This window comes from Lissotriton helveticus, chromosome 12 (genome assembly GCF_964261635.1).
Source record: "Lissotriton helveticus chromosome 12, aLisHel1.1, whole genome shotgun sequence".
In the NCBI taxonomy this organism is placed as follows: domain Eukaryota; kingdom Metazoa; phylum Chordata; class Amphibia; order Caudata; family Salamandridae; genus Lissotriton; species Lissotriton helveticus.
Window position 1 is genome coordinate 313,740,742 of NC_136073.1, and position 18,851 is coordinate 313,759,592.

At 46.5% G+C, this 18,851-nt stretch overlaps 1 protein-coding gene across 5 annotated transcripts in view; it reads left to right on the forward strand.

The window, feature by feature from the left end:
• LOC144798733 (uncharacterized) overlaps positions 1 to 18,851 on the forward strand; it is a 784,842-nt gene that overhangs the window by 598,308 nt on the left and 167,683 nt on the right. For all 5 annotated transcript variants that reach the window (XM_078669743.1, XM_078669744.1, XM_078669747.1 and 2 more), the window contains one exon: positions 17,982 to 18,089. In XM_078669743.1, coding sequence (XP_078525869.1) covers positions 17,982 to 18,089 — 108 coding nt within the window. The remainder of the gene's footprint in view (positions 1 to 17,981; positions 18,090 to 18,851) is intronic.

Here is an 18,851-nt window from a genome sequence, read left to right on the forward strand (position 1 = left end):
TTTGCCACTGGATTCAAGCAAGCCGGGCTGAAGATGGCTGAAATGCCAGAAACCGGTCCTCGGAAGCTTGTTTCCGGTCCAGGGAAGGCATGGTTTGGCAGTTCGGGCTGGATTGTTCCCATGAGGCACAGGGTCAGACTGATTTGATGATGATGATGATTATAACAAAGTTTATTTAGACAATAGTCTATAAACCATACATAATACAATGGATCCACATAGTGATAAAATCATTAAAACCACAATTCATTTTACATATCTTTAAAACTTATAAAACCATGGGACATAAAATTGGGATACTATATAAATTTTGGACTCTCCCACCCTCCTTTATTATCTCCGTTACTCAATCTCTTGTCGCTTTCAGAAATTTCCCCAATGCAATTGTAATATCCAAAAATGACATTTCTGTAAGGAAGTCAATGGCATCCGCACGTGAGTTCACCTCATATTTTAAAAAAATTGGACGTAAAAATACTTTCCGAAGTGCTAAAATCCATGTACAGTCAAGTAGTATGTGTAAAATATCATTTCTTACTCCTAGACCACATTTACAAGTACCATCTGGTTGGATCAGGGCCAGTCTTATTTTTCTTTCAATTTTCCATGGATTTAGGCCCACCAGAACCTTCAAAATGTCATGTCTTAGCCATCTATTGGGCAGCAAATCCAAGTAAGGAAACCGGGCCTCCTTTACCCATTCATTCTTTACCCAGTTAACTGATTTTGTTAGCCTCAGGTAGTCCATGTCCTGTGATCTGGAGTATTCAAGCCCTTGATCTCTGAGGATTTTCTTAGTACAAACTATATTCAATGAAGGTGAACGGAGGCTCAATTTCAAGTGAACAGCTACAGACTGGAGGACTTTCCTCACATCTCGCGCCCAGCGTAAGCTGCTCACTTGAATTTCCTCTCTACACCAAATTGAGACCTTCTGGTCCCCACCAGGCTCTTGTCGGTTCCAAAATCTTATTAAGGACATTTGAGACTTTACCTCCCATGCTGTCAGTCCCACTTCCATTCTAATGGCTTGGATCATGGAGCTATTTTGTAGGGACAGCAGCATTTTAATGCGCTGTCAAACCAAAGACCTAAATATTTATATTCACCTACTACGTCTAACTTTTCCTGTCCTAAAAACCAATTAAAATTGTTTACCCTCTTTCCAAAACATAGGATCTTTGTTTTCTCCATATTCACAGTTAAAAGCTTTTTATCGCAATACTTTTTGAACACATTTAACTTCCTTTGGAGCCCCATTTCCGTTTGGTCGAGGATCACTAGGTCATCGGTATATAAGAGACATGATACTTTATTACTATTCATTCGCGGGCTCGCACTTTTTTCAACTTCCAGGACAGCTGGGAGGTCTGCTAAGAAAATTGAAAAAAGCAAGGGTGCCAGAACACACCCTTGTCTCAAACCGTTTTTTACTGGAATTTTTGGGTTAATGAGCCCTTTGTGTCTCTAATGACCTGGGCCCAATTGCCTCTATGTAATTCTTTTAAGATATTCAATATACCCTTTGGCATTCCATAGTTTTCTAATACTTCCCAAAGGCTATTTCGGTCCACTGTGTCGAATGCTGCACAGAAGTCGACGAAACAGCAAAATAACTTGCCATTTTGTTCCATCGATTTCCTAGCCATTGCCCACAGTGCAAAACAGTGGTCTATTGTGGAGTGGCCTTCTTTGAACCCACCCTGTTCAACCGGCACGATAGACCTATGTTCAACCCAAGCTTTTAATTTGCTAAGGATTATTTTAGATTTTTTTTTCTCCTATGTCTAATAGGTTAATTAGCCTATAATTCTTCGGGTCACATACATCCCCTTTCTTATGTAGCGGTCTTATTATGGCACCCTTCCAGTTTGGGGGCATAATCCCCTGGTCTAAAATTAATACAAACATTTTTGAGTAGAATTCCGCCCACCAGGGTTGATTTGAATTTAGTATCAGGGCTGGTAAATTATCTGGGCCTGCAGCTCTGGTTAAATTCAATGTCCTTATTGTCCTAAGGACATTTGTTATTGAGCATTCTTGTTTTAAATCCTCTACTAGGCCTCTCCAGTCCCTTGATGCCTCATTACCAATCCCACTCCCAGGGGCGTATAATTGCTGTATATACTCTACCCACGCTCCCTATTCCACAACGCAAATCATAGGAGCAACCGAAAGTTCAGAAGCCGACTGAACTAGCTTCCAGAACTGACGTGTATTCTTGGATTCGATTGCATCCAATAATTTGCCCCAGCACATTTCTTTATAGGTCCTTTTAGCATTGCAGATTAGAGCGATATATTCCCTCTTTATTTTTACTAGGTTATCCGCCCTGGCTTGCACACATTTTTTCCGTAGGCTGCGTTCTTCTCGCCTAACTTCTCTTTTCTTTAATAAGCAGGCCTGGTTAAACCAAGTTCCTTGCTCTACTTGTGACCTACCATTATTCTCATGGACTCTTACATCACCCCTTAAATCTACACTTATACTTTCCACTACTTGAGTTATTTTCTCCACATACCAAGATAAGTTTTGACCGCACAAGCAGCCTAATTGCACCTTTTGTTGCAAATTAGTTAACCTCTCGATATATTTTTCAGTTAGCCGGGTGGTTATCCGCTTTGGATAGTCCATCTCTTGGGAAATAACTCTATCACATGTTAAATGTTGGGATATTACGAGCTCTAATTTTAATATTTTATGATCACTACATTCCGCAGGCTCAATCCTAAAATCTTTTACCAACTCAAAATTCCATGCTAAGATAAAAATGTAATCTATAGGGCAATTTTGAGTCCCATATTTAAAAGTTTTCTTGGCCGGACAGTCCTGGGCTACCCTTCCATTTAGACAGAACAGACTTTTTGTCGCCAAGAAATTGCCCAACTTCGCCGCATCAGTCGGTATTTTAATTTCCAAGAACTCGGCTTTTTTACTTCATAAGCCTCTAAAATTTCTGTATACCACTGATCAGACAATTTTGGGTTTAATTTATGATTAAAATCTCCCAATAACAACATTAAATCATTCCCATATTTGTCACAAAGTGCATCCATATTGTTCATAAAATATAACACTTCTGCCCCATATTCCTTGCGTGAACTCCACTGCATATACACATTTAGGATCAGCATATTTTCATATTTTTTATCAGCAAATGATGTTTGTATTCTACAAGCCAGGAGCCACTTAGACGTCACAGGTATCTGGAAAACCTTAGTCAATAAATTTGTTGAAATCAGAGTCAACAAGCCACCTGCGGGGCGGCCAGAGGTCGATTTTTCTGCTGGTTGATACATTTGTTGAAACCCTTCCACTACCGGGGGAACACCACAGAGCCAGGTCTCTTGTATACAAATGATTTCACTCTTTTTTGCAAGATCTTTCAAGGCTTCCTGTTTTACTTGAGTGCCCAACACATTTATATTCCAAGAGCCCATATATGTGCTCCGTGGCTGCCCCATTACCTATTCTACATCGCTTAGGGCATCATTGATTACTGAATCCTCCCTATAGCTTTGTGAGGGGCCTGCCGGGCTTTCAATATTACTCCAATTCTTCCAGGCCTCCACTAGGTCTGAATTATTTATCATTATATTGAAGTTTTCCCGCCCTTGGTCCATTTCCCTTCTTGGTAGCTTCACTTGCCTCTTGCCTAGCCCTGCATGGTACTTTAAAAAAGATCTCTGCTGAGGCACTATGATTCCTTGTACTAGCTCTTCTTTTGGCACTAGTCTAATCCCCTCTTTTCGGATCTCCTGCTCTGCATTTATTATTGCCGTCATAACAAGGGCCGAGTAGAACTGTACCTTGGTAACCTCCTTACCATCGCCATTTGCCTGGAATCCCACCTGTCTCAGGTCTTCTGTGCCTATTCTTTTTAGATTTGAACAGTGCGCAAATATATTAAGAAGGTGGGATCTATTTAAATAAGCGATCTTTTTTAATTTTTTCCCACCCCTTCCCAATTTCACTTGTTCAAAATAAAGCGACTTATTCTCTTTATCCATCTCTTCTCCCTACATTATTCCCCCTTGATGTATATTAAATCTATGTCCCTCCTCCGGGCTGCTTTCCCGAAGTACCTTCTTTTTAGATTGAGCTTTACGGGAGGGTGCCCTTTCTTGCTCAGAGGCCACATGTCTTAAATTTGTTATCGCCTTTTCCTGAGGGGTTTGCTTCGTACAACCACACTCCTTTTTGGCTAGCCTCCTACCCCTATTCTCTGATCTTATTCTAGTTAATATAGGTTCCCTCCCGGTATTATGGGGCTGGAACTTAGAATCATGTACTATTGCCTCTGTTAGCTCATACCTTTCTTCACATTTTTCTATCGCTCTTTTACACACCTTTCTTTTCACCCCCCTTTTTGACACTCTTACTCTTTTTGAAAAACCATAGTTTCGAAGTTCGCCTCTTCTTTTTACCAGCATTGGCCATCTTGATACATATACATCTTGATCACCCGAGAGATCTACGTCAACATGGCTTACTGATGGGGGATTAACCGTTCTACCTTCCTCCTCCCCTTTCCGTCCTAGACTCGTAACCACCGACTCTAAGACAGGTCTTAACATTGAGGGCATTTGACCCCTAATACCCTGTAATTCTCCCTCAATTTTAGACAGGTGCATTTTTTGACTTTTCAAAACATCATGATTTAGCATTGTTACTTCTAACAACCCTTGTAACGACTTTTGCACCATTAGCATCAGATCCAAAATTAAAGAAGCTGGGGTTTCTGATGACTCCAAGTTTACCCCAAGTGACTGGTTGTCGCCGTTGTTGTCCAAACCTACAAGGTCGTGGCTTCCCATTAAACCCAGCTTATCAGTTCCAGCAAGACTTCCATCTGTGTTTAGGATTCTTTCATCAAATTGCCTCGAACCTGGCCTAACTACCTCCTCCGGCGTTTGTCGAAATAGTCGCGGAGAAGACGAAAGTCGCGGTGACATTATTGTCCCCTTTTGGCCTATCAGAGATTGTACAGATCGATCGACCAAGTCTATGGAGTCTTCCAAATGATCATCAAAGATTAAAGACGTGCCCCATTTCCATGAAACCTCCTCTTCTTCGGTGGCCATGGATTTAGCCGGTGAGAAAACCCTTTTAAAGTGCTTTCCCACAAATTCCTTAATTGTATGGGACGCTACACTCCCCTGGCTTCCACCATGTTGCAGTTCTTTGAAAGTTTTCTCTTTATTCTTTTGAGGGCGTTTAGTTTTTTCCTTGACCCCTGGTGATGTCATGCTCTCTTGGTCTTCTTGTCGGCTTTCGCTGTTTAACTCTGCTTTCTTAGTTGTTCCTATAATGCTTTTGTTTTTCTGTGGGGCCATTTTAGTCCTTAAGCACTCCCCTCAAGTGCTTCTAGTTAAAAACAATTATTATAAATTAAATATAAATGTTAAAAATTATTTCCACTTACCTCTGTTGTGCCTTATGCTGCGCTCTTGCCCCGTGCCCTTCTTCACTTCTCCTTATAAATTTTAGTTGTCCAGATTTATTTTGTCAATTGGGCCCGATTTCCTTCCTCCACGCCCTCTGTTTTAACTCTCATGAGGGTTAATGGAGGTAAGTAAGGGTATAATGGAGGTAAGTAAGGATATAACCCGGGGGGCTCACTCCTTTTACTGAATGACCCAGAGGTCTACGCTTTTTCCTCACTTATACCTCCACCAGCCTCCCCCTGTCTCCTTATCCCCGCTCCACCTCCACGTCACAGGCAGAGCTCAGGGGGTGGGGTATTTCGGGGTAGTATGCACACAAGTTACTGGTCTCGCTGGTCCAGGCTCCTCTCTTCTCCCTCCTCGCGTCGCGGCTCCACTTAGCCCAACTCACGGGGCTCCGTGCACCACAGGGGCGAGGTCACCACCTGGGGCGAGGTCACCGCCTGGACTCGCGGGTCCCACAGGCCCCCGGTCGCCTCGCTCCTCACTTTTGCAGCTCTCGGGTTTGTTTAGCCTTGACACGGGGCACGGCACTCGCGGCCGCTCTGCTCCGCTCCTGCAGCCGGCTTCTCCCTCACGCTGCAACACGCACGGCACGTCGGGGTCACGGGTCACGCAATAGGCAACAACAGAGATGGGTCAAGAGATGAGCGAGATCTTTAAATCCTCATGGGAAAAATCCAGCCCGAACTCCCAAGCCATGCCTTCCCTGGACCGGAAACAAGCTTCCGAGGACCGGTTTCTGGCATTTCAGCCGTCTTTAGCCTGTTCCCATGAGGCACAGGGTCAGACTGATTTGCATATGGCCATGTCTGAACTGGGGTGGCAGAGTGGGCTAAAAAACGGTGATGGATTAAACCCAGATCTGTTGACTGGGTGTGAGTGTTTGATTTATTCAGATGCTCTGTCCGTCACCACCCCCTTTTGTACCACTTTGTTCGCCATAAGTTGGCAGGGTATGCTCAGACGTGAGTCCCTTGCTCACTTTGCCACTGGATTCAAGCAAGCCGGGCTGAAGACGGCTGAAATGCCAGAAAACAGTCCTCGGAAGCTTGTTTCCGGTCCAGGGAAGGCATGGCTTGGCAGTTCGGGCTGGATTGTTCCCATGAGGCACAGGGTCAGACTGATTTGCATATGGCCATGTCTGAACTGAGGTGGCAGAGTGGGCTAAAGAACGGTGATGGATTAAACCCAGATCTGTTGACTGAGTGTGAGTGTTTGATTGATTCAGATGCTCCGTCCATCACCACCCCCTTTTGTACCGGTTTAGTGATGGAGCTTTTGGATTTCCCTGACCAAATTGTCTTAGCAGGAGATTTTAATGTGGTGCTCAATAGTAAATTGGACAGCTGAGTCAAGAGCAGAGCGGTAGTAAAGAGCAAGATGTAGCCTCTAATTACAACTATTATGAAGCAGTTGGGGTGGTGTGATATCTGGAGAGTGAAAATGGGGGTCACAAAGAGCTTTACCTTTAATATTAAAAAATATGGCCATCAATCAAGGATTGATCTTTTCTTTAACGATCAAGAATTAAAGAACCAGGTTCAGCTTAGTTTTAGAAGCTGCAAAATCAGCACCTCAGAGGAGATGGACTATGGACAAAACTATATTACTGGAAGATGGGGCAATTGAGAAATTAGGTTTAGAAGAAACAGAGGAGGTTTTTGAGGACCATTGGGATAGTGCCCAATGGGGGTTGTCTGGGATATGTCTAAAGCTTTTTTGAGGAGGAGAATTACTTCCATCCAAGTATTTAAAAGCAAAAAGTATAGAGCTGAGATAGGGGAAATCGAAGGTAACATCTATCAGACGGAAACACAGCTATTAATGAGCAGGCACAGTAGGGGCAAGGACAGGGACAGCTTCATACAGCTCTTCAAGCTCTAAATTAGACCTGGTGGGTGTAGTAGAGGAGAGAGTACGGAAAAGATGGCAAGCAAACAGACTCCTTCATTTTCAATATGGAGAAGGATGTGGAAAAATCCTAGCTTGGAAAGTGAAGAAAGATCAGGAATAAAGTTTCATTAAAGAAGTTAAGTGTGAAGAAACAGGAATGCCTCTTTAGACCAGGGAGGGAATTGAAAAGGCCTCCCTTAAACATCTTGAGAAATTATATCAGGAAGATCTGATCACCACGGAGGAAGAGGTGTAGGATTGGTTGGGTGAGGATGCCCCCTTAAAGTTAGCGAAGCGGAGTGAGAAGCCATCAATTGAAGAATCACAGAGGGGGAGATCAGAAAAGCAATGATGGGGGCACTAGGTAAAGCTGCTGGTCTGTATGGATTACCCATTGAAGTATGTAAAAAATTGTGTGAGTAAAATATTTATTTATATTGGCAAAGCTATTTGGAGCAATTTTTGAAAATAGCAGCGAGCTGCCAGCTTCATGGAGGGAGGCCATAGTGACCCTGATCCCCAAACCAGACAAGCCGCCGAATATATGTGACTCCTATAGGCCCATTTCGCTGCTGAACTGCGATTATAAAATCATCGCAAAAATGTTAGCAGGAATATTAAACGGGCTGGCAGGGGGTCTATTAAATGAAGATCAAAATGGATTTGTCAGGGAAAGGGGGATCCAAGACCTTATATATAATCTAATAAGAGCGATTGATATAGCTTCTGCTCATAAAGTCCCCCTGGCGATTATTACCTTGGACGCCATTAAAGCCTTTGACAGGATGATTTGGCTGTAGCTTCTGAAAATATTAAGGGTGACCAATCTGGGTGAAAACTTTTGCTGGACCGTAGATTCAATTTATAATAATTCCACAGCTAGGGTCATGGTGAATGGGAATCTTTCCAGACCTTTCAAAATTTCAAGGGGTACCAGACAAGGTTGTCCCCTGTCTCCCCTCCTAATCGACTTATATATTGAACCCCTTTGCGGTAAAAATCAGGGAGAATGAAGGAACACATCCCTTTAGGTATAGGGGCTGGGAGAAAAAGGTGGGTCTATATGTGGACGACCAAGTGATTTATATGTCTGATTTGCTTTCCTCGGTCCCGTTAATATATGATATGACTTCACGATTTGGGCGCATCTCTGGTTACAAGGTATTGAACACAAAATGGAAATAATGGCCTGGAATATGAATACTCAGCAAGACCGTATTAAAGGGGAAATGAAATAATTAGGCATCAGAATTACACAAAATATAGAAAGAATTCCGGAAGTTAATTTCTGGAAGATCAACAAGGCAGTTTGTAAGTAATTATCAAGTTGGGCCCATCTGCCGTTAACAATTATCAGAAGGGTAAGTTTTGTAAAAATGTTGATACTCCCAAAATTCACCTTCCTGTTTCAGAATATACTCATGGTGTTTCTGTTTACCGGATTTGTCTTATTATGCTTGTGTTTTTCTTTAAAGAAATTGAAGGATGCTCCTGAACGATCCAGATGGATCAGACTTTGGTAAAATGCTTGGGGCAATGTTATTTGAGGTGAAAGGGGGAGCAAAAGTATTCTTGCATTGATTCAGAGATCTGAGATTTTTTTTTAAAAGTGCGCCTAAGACTCTACAAGGATTTGCTGCCACATGTTATAAAATCAGAAAGGAGATGAAGCTCAGTTTGGGTTGCTCCAGTTTCCCCTGAGATAGCCTGGCCACAGTTTTAAAAGTGGCAGAGGTACTGAGATGGGATCAGATAGTCGACAACAGGTGTTAGATCCCATGGGAGAAATGGCAGGAGATCACCAACCACAAGCTATCCAGGTTTAAATATCTACAAATAAAACGTTTGGCACAACTCGGCTGGGGTAGACATCGCCTCCTTGAATGAACTAGAGACTTTTAATGGCTAGCAATATCAAAAAGAAAAATAAAGTGGCTAACTGGTGTTGGCTTCTGGTGGATTTAACAGACGGTGACTTCAGACTACCAGTGGACCTGTGGGGAAGAGACCTGCCGGTGACGAAGCTAGAAGACTTATGGCAAGTATCCTGTAACACTCTGTACTCCATGGTTTGCGTTGCAAATTTAAGGAGGAACCACCTTTTCTGTCTTCACATGGCCTATTGGACTCCTCTAAGGCTGTCTAAATTGGGAAAGGAGCCATGCCAGGATGCTCAAAATGCAATCAAGAAAAAACGGATGATATCCACATGTTTCTGGGGTGTCCTGGGATCCATTGTTTTTGGTCAGATGTGAGTAACTGTATGTCCGGGGTACTCGGTAAGACGCTGCAGGTAACTGCTTTTCTTTGGGGCTTTGAGAGAGTTTGAGCTGGCACCAACTAATGTAAGAAAATTGATCTTTCATTTGGTGCTTCCTGCTTGTACAGAGAAAATTGGATAAAATCTGTACCCCCGACTGAGGTAGATTGGATTAATTCTGTAAAATATAGGATCTGGTTAGACAGAGCTTCGGAAAACAAGAGAAATTAGTTTTGGGTAAGGTTTGAACAGTGGGTAAATAGTCTGGATTCAGATACAGTCCTATGATTAGGCCTTTTTTTACTTCACTCCTCTGGTGGATATCTCACAATGGCTGAGCTGGAGTGAGTAGACCACGGATAGAGAAGTTCTGTGTAAAGTGCTTTGCCCATGGCTCAAAAACACTAAGATCCCTGGTCGGTGCTTTGTCAAGGGGGGGCCCTAGAGTATGTTTTCTCTTTGTTCCGCCAAGACGAATGAGGACTAAAAAAATAATTTGACATTTTGCTGTGGAAAGGTCAGTAGCCCCATTGGCTAACATAGGTTATCAGCTGGCATCCCAGCCTGGCTAACTTCTGAATTGGACTTCCTAACTGGGTACTATAAAGTATCAAATTAATCATGGCATTAAATCCAACTTGATGTCCAAGTAGAGATATATGTCATTTTTAAAGTTTAGAAACTTTTTGAAAGTTGCCACTCTGTGATCCAGCTGGTCCAGTGGCTTTGCACAAGCCCTGGCTTAAGTAATGGCTTTCTGCCTGCATGGGAATACATGTGAATGACTCCCAGGTTTCAGGATTAAAGGCAACAGCTGCAGATCAAGGTGTGATCTCCTTTTCCAGGAAGACTACTCAGCATGTTAGCCCAAAAGGTGAGCTTCAAAGGGGAAGCTGCCTTTAATGGGTTGCCTGTGACAACACTCCTGAGCAGGATTCCTTCTGTTCTTGTAGGTCCTAGGTAGTCACACCAATGGGGTGGGCTACCAAGCCCCTGACAGTCAAAAGAAGGGTCAGGATTTTGAGAAGGGCAAGAATATTGAAATCTGTGATATCCAACTGCCACACATCATTGAAACTTTGTCACCAAAGAGGAGACGACCTACTAACCCATTGGCGAGTGACTGCGCCATCACTTTGGGCCCTTTCTGGGTTAAAATCGGTACCCTTGGCAGCCTGAACCTCAGTGAACCCCATATTTGGGGAGAGGGCCAAGAGAGGAGTGTACTGTTGCTTTTGAAGTGGTACGATGAGAGGCTGCGCCGTCAGAAGGACTGCACCTGCTGATCTTTGGGCTACTGAGTTTAGATTGTGTTTGTGGCTCCTGGCTCGGGGAAAAGTTGATTCCCGTCCCCAGATGAAAGCTGTGACTCCAAGGGTCAGTCATCTGGCCCTGTGGCACAGCACAAGGAACATCAAAGCTGGGGAAGCCCAAATCGACAAAGCAGTAGACATTCCTCAGGCATCACTGCTGGTCGCCACCAGGTACATCAAGAGAGAAGTCTGAAAGAGCCAAAAGTTGCACCCATGTCTACCGGACCTGAGAGTGGTATCAAAAACCTGATTTGTCACCCAAGAGAGACGGTATACAACCTTTACCACACATTTTTTACCACGCAATACCATTACAACGCTGGCATTACAACGCAAACCATTACAACGCATTGCGCTGGGGGGCGCTCTAGGATAGGGTATACGTTTAATTTTCTATCCAACACCTTCCCTAGTGTCCACGGGGACTGGAGTTGGAATAGAAAATTATACTTACCACTATCCATCACCTCTAAGCGCTATGCGTTGTAAAGGTATGCGTGGTAAAAAACGCGTTGTAAAAGTATGCGTGGTAAAAGTATGCGTTGTAACGTCATACATCCAAGAGAGACACTCGCCCCCACCAAGGATATTGACAGTGACCGCGGTGTTGCGAGATCAATAGCCCAGATACCGCTGGCCCTCTGCTGTTGCAAAGAAGACATCGTAGGACCCCAAGTGCTTGGTAAAAGCCCCCTCAACACACCCGTGGACCGAGGGACCAACTGCTCTTCACCCCCGTCAACCACACAGCACCAAGAGCATCCTTCGAGCATCTTTTGCCTGTATCCTCAGCATCAGGACCACTCCATTGATGTCTATAATTGTCATCCTGTAAAGTTTGAAACTTGCCTTAAAAACGCCCTGGTTCCCAGGTGACTGTCCTAAGTATCCTTACTGGAATCCTAGACCTCCGCTCTATTGGATTTGGATACCAAGTCGGGCCAGAGTTGCGAACTAACTGTTTAAAACTTTCAAAAGTTTACAAAGTTTTTGTTGAGCAATGCTCGTTTGCGTTTGCATTTAAAAGTATTTATTGCTTAAAAAATCTGTATCTCCTAAACACTCCACTGGATTTTGATGATCAAAGACACTAAACATTCTTACAAATATGCTGCATGTTTATAAATTGTTTGTGTGTCTCTTGTGTGACGTTCTTATTTCATTGTTTAGTGCTGTTAAATGCTTTACACAAAGTTCCTTGGCCAAGCCTTACTGCTCGCAGCCACAGCTACCCAGAGTTGAGCTAAAGTTAAGTAAACAAGGCTGACTGGACCCACAATGGTATTTGCGAGTGTACTCCATGATAAAGCCCTACAGCCATATCATAGTTTACAACCAAATCTTCACAACATCTGTATCTATTTGAGGTTGTTTTGGGGTCTTAGTTAGAGTCTGGTCTTTGTCATGGCCTCATTACCTCCTCGTCCTGGTCTCCCCGTCCCATTCCTGATGAAGTGAGCAGCTAGTCTGCTCTACAGAACCCCTACCTAGCTGAGCTGTTGGCACTTCCCCCTAGGATGATGTCACCATCACGTGACTACAAAAGGGGGAAGTGCCGGAAGAAACATCCTGTTTTTTCATTTCTGCAGTCTACGACCGCGTTCCTGGCTGTGCTGTTGGAGGCTTCCTGTATTGGTGAGTCTCCATGGTCTTTTATGTTTTATTTGCGGCGGCCTGCTCTAGCGGCCGCCTGTGTTTTTATTCTCTGCCGTTTCCCCCGCGCTGGCTCCGTTGTGGGGCTTCTTTGTTGCACGCGGCTCGCGTTAGCGGCCGTCTCTGTTTGGGGCGCTATTTTATACGCGGCTCGCGTTAGCGGCCGTTTTATATTGTTCGTGCTTGTTTGCTCACCTGGCTTGGGTTGGCCTGCTCCAGCGGCCGTTCCTGGGCGTTCTCCGGTCCGTTTTTTGCCCTGCTCTAGCGGGCAGGGGCTTTTCTGTGGAGTTTGGTGTCCTGCATGTTTTCAGGGGGCGATTTTTGCGGCTGGCTGGGCTTTTTATGCCGGCCCAGTTTTTTTCTCCTCCCACAGGTGTTCGGGTCCTCGGCTATATCTGGGGTCCTTGTTGGGATGTTTTTTGTCCTTGTTTGTGCCTGTTGGGTGTGTTTTTTGGACTTTTTGGCTTCCGCAAATGGATTCGGATGCTTCTTCTTCTGCGGCCCCTCTGGATGCCCTGCGCCTCCTTATTAATGAGGCTGTGGCTGCTGCTTTCCTGGCTAGGGACGCGGCTGGGCCTCCTCCCAAGGTGCCTCGTGTTTCTTTGGATGCACAGGCTGATCCTGTGGAAGACTTTGGTCCTGATGAGGATGAGGGTGTCCGTGGTCGTTTTGTTCAGGGTGCTGAGCTCGCTGAACTGTTTGCCCATGTGAGGTCCAACTTGGGTTTTTCTCCTCCTGCGGATGCTGTTGTTGAAGATTACTTTTTTACGCAGTATGTCCCACCTGCTCCGGATTCTTTGCCTTTGCATGCTGCAGTGCGCAATGTGCTGTCTCACGAATGGAAGGAGGTGGACAAGTCTTCTTTTCCTCGTTTCCTGTCCAGACGTTACCCCCTGGAGGGTTTTGCTGATGAGTTCCCTCAGGCTGTGAAAGTGGACAATTTAATGGCTGGCCTTTCCTCTCAGGGTTTGGTTGTTTCTGAGCACGCCCTTCCTGCGGACGCTGTGGATAAGCGTGTTGAAGGGGCGGTGAAGCGTTCCTATGCTGCTTCTAATTTCTCTGTCCGGGCGACTGCGTATTCCAACTATATGGTTCAATCGCTCCTTAAGGACTTCCAGTCTCTGTCTGTTCTGTTGAATGACGGCGAGGATGCCACGCCTCTTCTGTCTTTGATGGAGTTGCAGGTGCGTTACCTGTCGGACATTTCCTTCGACAATTTGGGGGCGGCGGCCGCTGCTTCTGGTGCGTCCATTGCTGCCCGTCGTTATCTTTGGATGCGTTCCTGGAAGGCGGACTCTTCCCAGAAGTCGGTTCTCCTCAAGTTGCCTTTTGAGGGTTCGAAGGTGTTCGGTCCTCAGCTGGAGGGCATGGTCAAGCAGTCGGCGGAGAACCGCAAGCTGGTGGCCCCGGTCCGTCCTCCTTCTCGGGGGTGTGGATTTAATTATCGTCGCGCTTTTGGGCCTCCTGCTTGTGGCGCTTCTCAGCCCTTTCGAGGCAGGGGTCGTGGCCGGGGGGCCCCTGGAAGTGCCAAGCCCCGGGCCGCTGCCGGTGTTGCCGCCGCCGCTTCCTCCTCTTCTCAATGACCGTCTGCCTTTGCCCGTTGGTGGTCGCCTCCAGTGCTTCCGCACCCAGTGGTTGTCGGTCCCGGATGCCTGGGCGGTTCAGACTGTTTCGGAGGGTTGCCCGATAGAGATTTCCTCTCCTCCTCCTCCGGGTTTTGTTCGGACTCCTCTGCCCCATCTTCCTCTGTGGCGTGCTGCTTTGTTGGCCGGCGTACGGCTCCTGTTGGAGAAGAGGGCTATTCTGGAGGTTCCTCCGCTGGAGAGGGGCCAGGGTTGCTATTCAATTCTCTTTCTGGTCTCCAAGAAGGACACTTCGGATCTTCGTCCTGTTTTGGATCTGAAGCGGGTCAATCGCTTCGTTGTCCATCGTCCGTTCAAGATGGTGACGCTCCAGTCCATCCTGCCTCTGGTCCTGCCGGGGGGTTTCCTGGCGTCCCTGGATCTCATGGATGCCTATCTTAACGTTCCTGTTCATCCGGAGGACCAGCGTTTTCTCCGATTTGCTGTGGGGACCCTTCACTATCAGTTCCGGGTGCTTCCCTTCGGCCTTTCCTCGGCGCCCAGGGTGTTCACCAAGCTCTTGGCCCCTCTGGTGGGTATCCTTCATTCCAGGGGTCTTCTGGTTTTTCCATACCTGGATGACTGGTTGATTGTCTCTCCTTCTTTTTCGCAGGCTCTGTCGGATGTGGACCAGGTGTGTCTTCTGCTGGGGTCCTTTGGGCTCCTTATCAACCACAGGAAGTCCTCCATGGTGCCCTCCCAGTCCCTGAAGTTCCTGGGGGCTCTCTTTCGCATGGACTTGGACATGGTTTTTCTCTCGCAGGAGCGCCAGTTGACTTTGTTTCGTCACCTATCCTGGCTTCTGTCCCAGTCCCGGGTGTCTGCCCGTCTCTGGCTGCGGAGTCAGGGGGAGATGGCTTCCACTCTGCATCTCCTTCCTTGGTCCAGGTTCCATCTGTACCCCCTGTTGCATCATGTCCTGTCGCACTGGGATCCTGCCTCCTTGGACTACGAGACTCTGATCCCTGTCACTCCGGGGATTCGGGCGGATCTCCAGTGGTGGTTGTCCCCTCTCTCTCTTTCCCGGGGGTTCGATCTCCTTCCTCCTCGGTCCGTGGTCGTTTTGTCCACGGATGCCAGTGCTCTGGGGTGGGGTGCCGTTCTGGGTGCCTCCAAGGCTCAGGGTCGGTGGTCCAGCTTCGAGTCCCTCCAGTCGTCGAACTGGAAGGAGTTGAGGGCGGTTTGGTTGGCTCTTCTTTGGTTCGCTCCTCTCCTTCGGGGTCAGGCGGTCTCTGTGCAGACCGACAATCAGGTGGTTCGTGCTTATGTGAATCACCAGGGGGGCATGTGTCGTGCCCTGTTTCTCCTTTCCCGGAAGATCGGCCTGTGGGCCGAGTTGAATCTTTTGTCTTTGACGGCGGTCTATCTTCCGGGGACGGAGAATGGGCCTGCGGACTCTTTGAGCCGGGTGTTCCCGTCCTCGGTGTCCATCTGTCTGTCCCCGGATCTGTTCGATCTGATTGTCCTCCGGTACGGCCTTCCTTGGCTGGATCTTTTTGCCTCGGAGGAGTCCGCCCTTCTTCCTCGGAATTGCAGCATCGTTCCCTCTCCAATGGCGTGGGCCACCGATGCTTTCTCGGTTCCTTGGTCGAGGGGTCTGCTGTTTGCCTTCCCTCCGTTTGCCTTAATTCCGAGGGTCCTCCGGAAGATTCGTTGGGATCGGGCGGAGGTTCTCCTGGTTGTTCCGGAATGGTCTCGGCGGTCTTGGTACCCCCTTCTGCTGGCCTTTTCTGTTCGACCACATTGGAGGTTTCCCCTGTGTCCCTCCCCTCTGAGGGTTCCTCTCCTCGGCCTTGCCTCCCTGCGTCGCCTCCGGCTAGGGGTTTGGCACTTGAGAGGTTGAGTTTTCTGGATCTGGGTTGCTCGGTGGAGGTTGCCCATTGTCTTCAGCTTTCTCGGCGTCCTTCCACTTTGAAATCGTATGCCCGGCACTGGAAGAGTTTCTCTTCTTGGTGCCTTGGGAAGGGTCTCTCTTCTGCCTCCTGTGAGGCTGTGAGGGTGTTGGACTTCCTGCGGGATGGTTTCCTCCTGGGTCTTGCTGTTTCTTCCCTGAGGGCTCAGTGGGCTGCCATTCTTGCTTTTCGGGGTTCCTCTGTTGCCTCTGTCTCCCCATTGGTGGCTCACCTTCTGCGGAGTTTCTTGCTTCAGCGTCCTGTCTCCCGTTCTCCTGTGCCTCCTTGGGATCTTCCCCTGGTTCTGCGGGCTTTGACGGGTCCTCCTTTCGAGCCTTTAGACTCTGTGGCCCTGAAGTTCCTTTCTGCGATGGTTATTTTCCTGGTGGCCATTACTTCTGGCCGGCGAGTTGGTGAGATTGGGGCGCTGATGGCTTCCCCGCCCTTCTTGAGCTTTTGCGAGGATAAGGTTATTCTCCGCCCGAGTCAGTTCTTTCTCCCTAAGGTGGTGTGTTCCTTTCACTGTCTGGAGGATATTGTTCTCCCTGTGTTTTTTCTGGCTCCTGCCTCTCCTGAAGAGGTGCTCCTCCATTCTTTGGATGTGCTGAGGGCTCTCCGCATCTACTTGGAGCGTACGACTGGTTTTCGTGCAGTGGATTCCCTGTTCGTCACCTATGGCCTGTCGGGTATGGGGCTTCGCCCTTCTCTGTCCACCTTGTCTCGTTGGGTCAAGGGCGCTGTGGTTTCTGCTTACGATTCTGCCCACTGTCCCCTGCCTTCTTCTGTTCAGGGTCGGTCGACTCGGAGTGTTTCTTCCTCCTGGGCCATGTTCAAGGGGGCCTCGTTGAGGGACATTTGCAATGCTGCCACTTGGGCTTCTCCCCACACTTTTGTTGCCCATTATCGTCTGGAGTTGGGGATGGCGGGCTCTGCTGCTTTTGGGGCTTCTGTCCTGTCTGCTGTACATGATTTGTGATCTGTACTTCTTTTTGTGCATTAAAATGGACCTGTTTCTTGCATTATTCTGGTCTGTTTTTTTCTTACAATCACCGTGTGCTTGGGTATGGGCTCACTTCATCAGGAATGGGACGGGGAGACAGGACGAGGAGGTAATGCCCGGTTACTCACCGGTAATACTCATTACTCCGAGTCCTGGTCTCCCCGTCCCATTCCTGAGCCCTTCCCTCCCTCCTTGGTTTGGGGTGTCTGTGGGTGATTGTATGTGTTTCGTTCTGTTGTCTTTGGTATTTCAGGATGTTTCTTCCGGCACTTCCCCCTTTTGTAGTCACGTGATGGTGACATCATCCTAGGGGGAAGTGCCAACAGCTCAGCTAGGTAGGGGTTCTGTAGAGCAGACTAGCTGCTCACTTCATCAGGAATGGGACGGGGAGACCAGGACTCGGAGTAATGAGTATTACCGGTGAGTAACCGGGCAATATAAAATATGCCTTTTTGGCAGACTTATCAAACAGACGTTACTTGAATGCTTGACATGTGTTAGTAGATTTCTCCTCTTTTATCAGCATTGAAGTGGTATCCTGTTTATTTTTTGCAATTTTGCATATTACTCTATAACATTTATTGTGAGTCCTATGATAAGAAAAAGAGACAATCCTAACTTCTCCTGAGCCTTGTGTATATTCATCGTTATCCTGGTTTCTTTCCTTTATTCTCCTATTTGCGGCTTGTCTCATCCATTGTTGCAGTACTGCTTGGGGATTACAAACTGAAGTGGAAATCTAAACATTTGGTTCATTGTTAAAAAATGGTTTGGTTTGTTGGTTAGTATTTTGAGAACATAGCTCACACTCAGAGTGGAAAGGTAGTAATGGTGACTTTGTGCAATGACGAGTAGCACTTTGCTGTGCAATGATATCTTTCCAATCTCTTTCTTGCAGAACAATGGCCCAGAAAACTTCGAACGAACATGTATTAACAAAGATGACTTACCGTGTGCTGAGCCTCACACACACCTCAGTGTCTCCAAAGAACAGCTCAACATTGTGGTAAAACGCAAGAAAGGGCAAGGTTATTTGGAGAATGAGGGAGAAAATGTATACCCTGAGTGGGAAGAGAGTGTGGCCACTTTAATATTTGGATCAAGCACAATCCCCAACTCACTTTGATGATGCCAACCCAACAGATTGAAACCTTTGCTTACCATGTACACTTTGCCACGTGTAGTTCTCCCTTTGAATTTAATACACATCGTCAGTATCCCCTCTATGGAATGTTTTCTTCAGCATATCCTACTGCTGAAATGTCCGGTTCCAGCACGTTGAGACTAGAGGTATCAAACAGATCATTTATGACATCAATATTAAATAAGGGAACCGGGGCACACGAATCAGCAAACACATCTATGGGCTTATTATTCAAAAAAAATTTACATTTGGGATATTAAATAGATATGTGATCTTTGGAGGGTCTGGGAGAATTTATCACTCCAATTGTCCTGTGCACAACTGGTATTCTGAACACTTGCTACGAGCTCATTGGGAGTCTTAATTTCTTTGATACACTTAGCAATGTGTTCTATAGATACTGCTATGCTAACCGCTTCTTTTATGGTAGGGTTTTTTGCCAGGAGCTTTTCTTGTATGCGACTATTATTTGTGCACCTGACTAGTTGGTCCCTGATAAGAGAATCATTGAGTTCACCAAAATCACAAAGTTTGGTCAGGCCTCTGAGTGCCGCTATGTAGTTGATGACAGATTCCTGTTTACCTTGGATACGGGTAAAGAATTTATGCTGCTCCAAAACTACG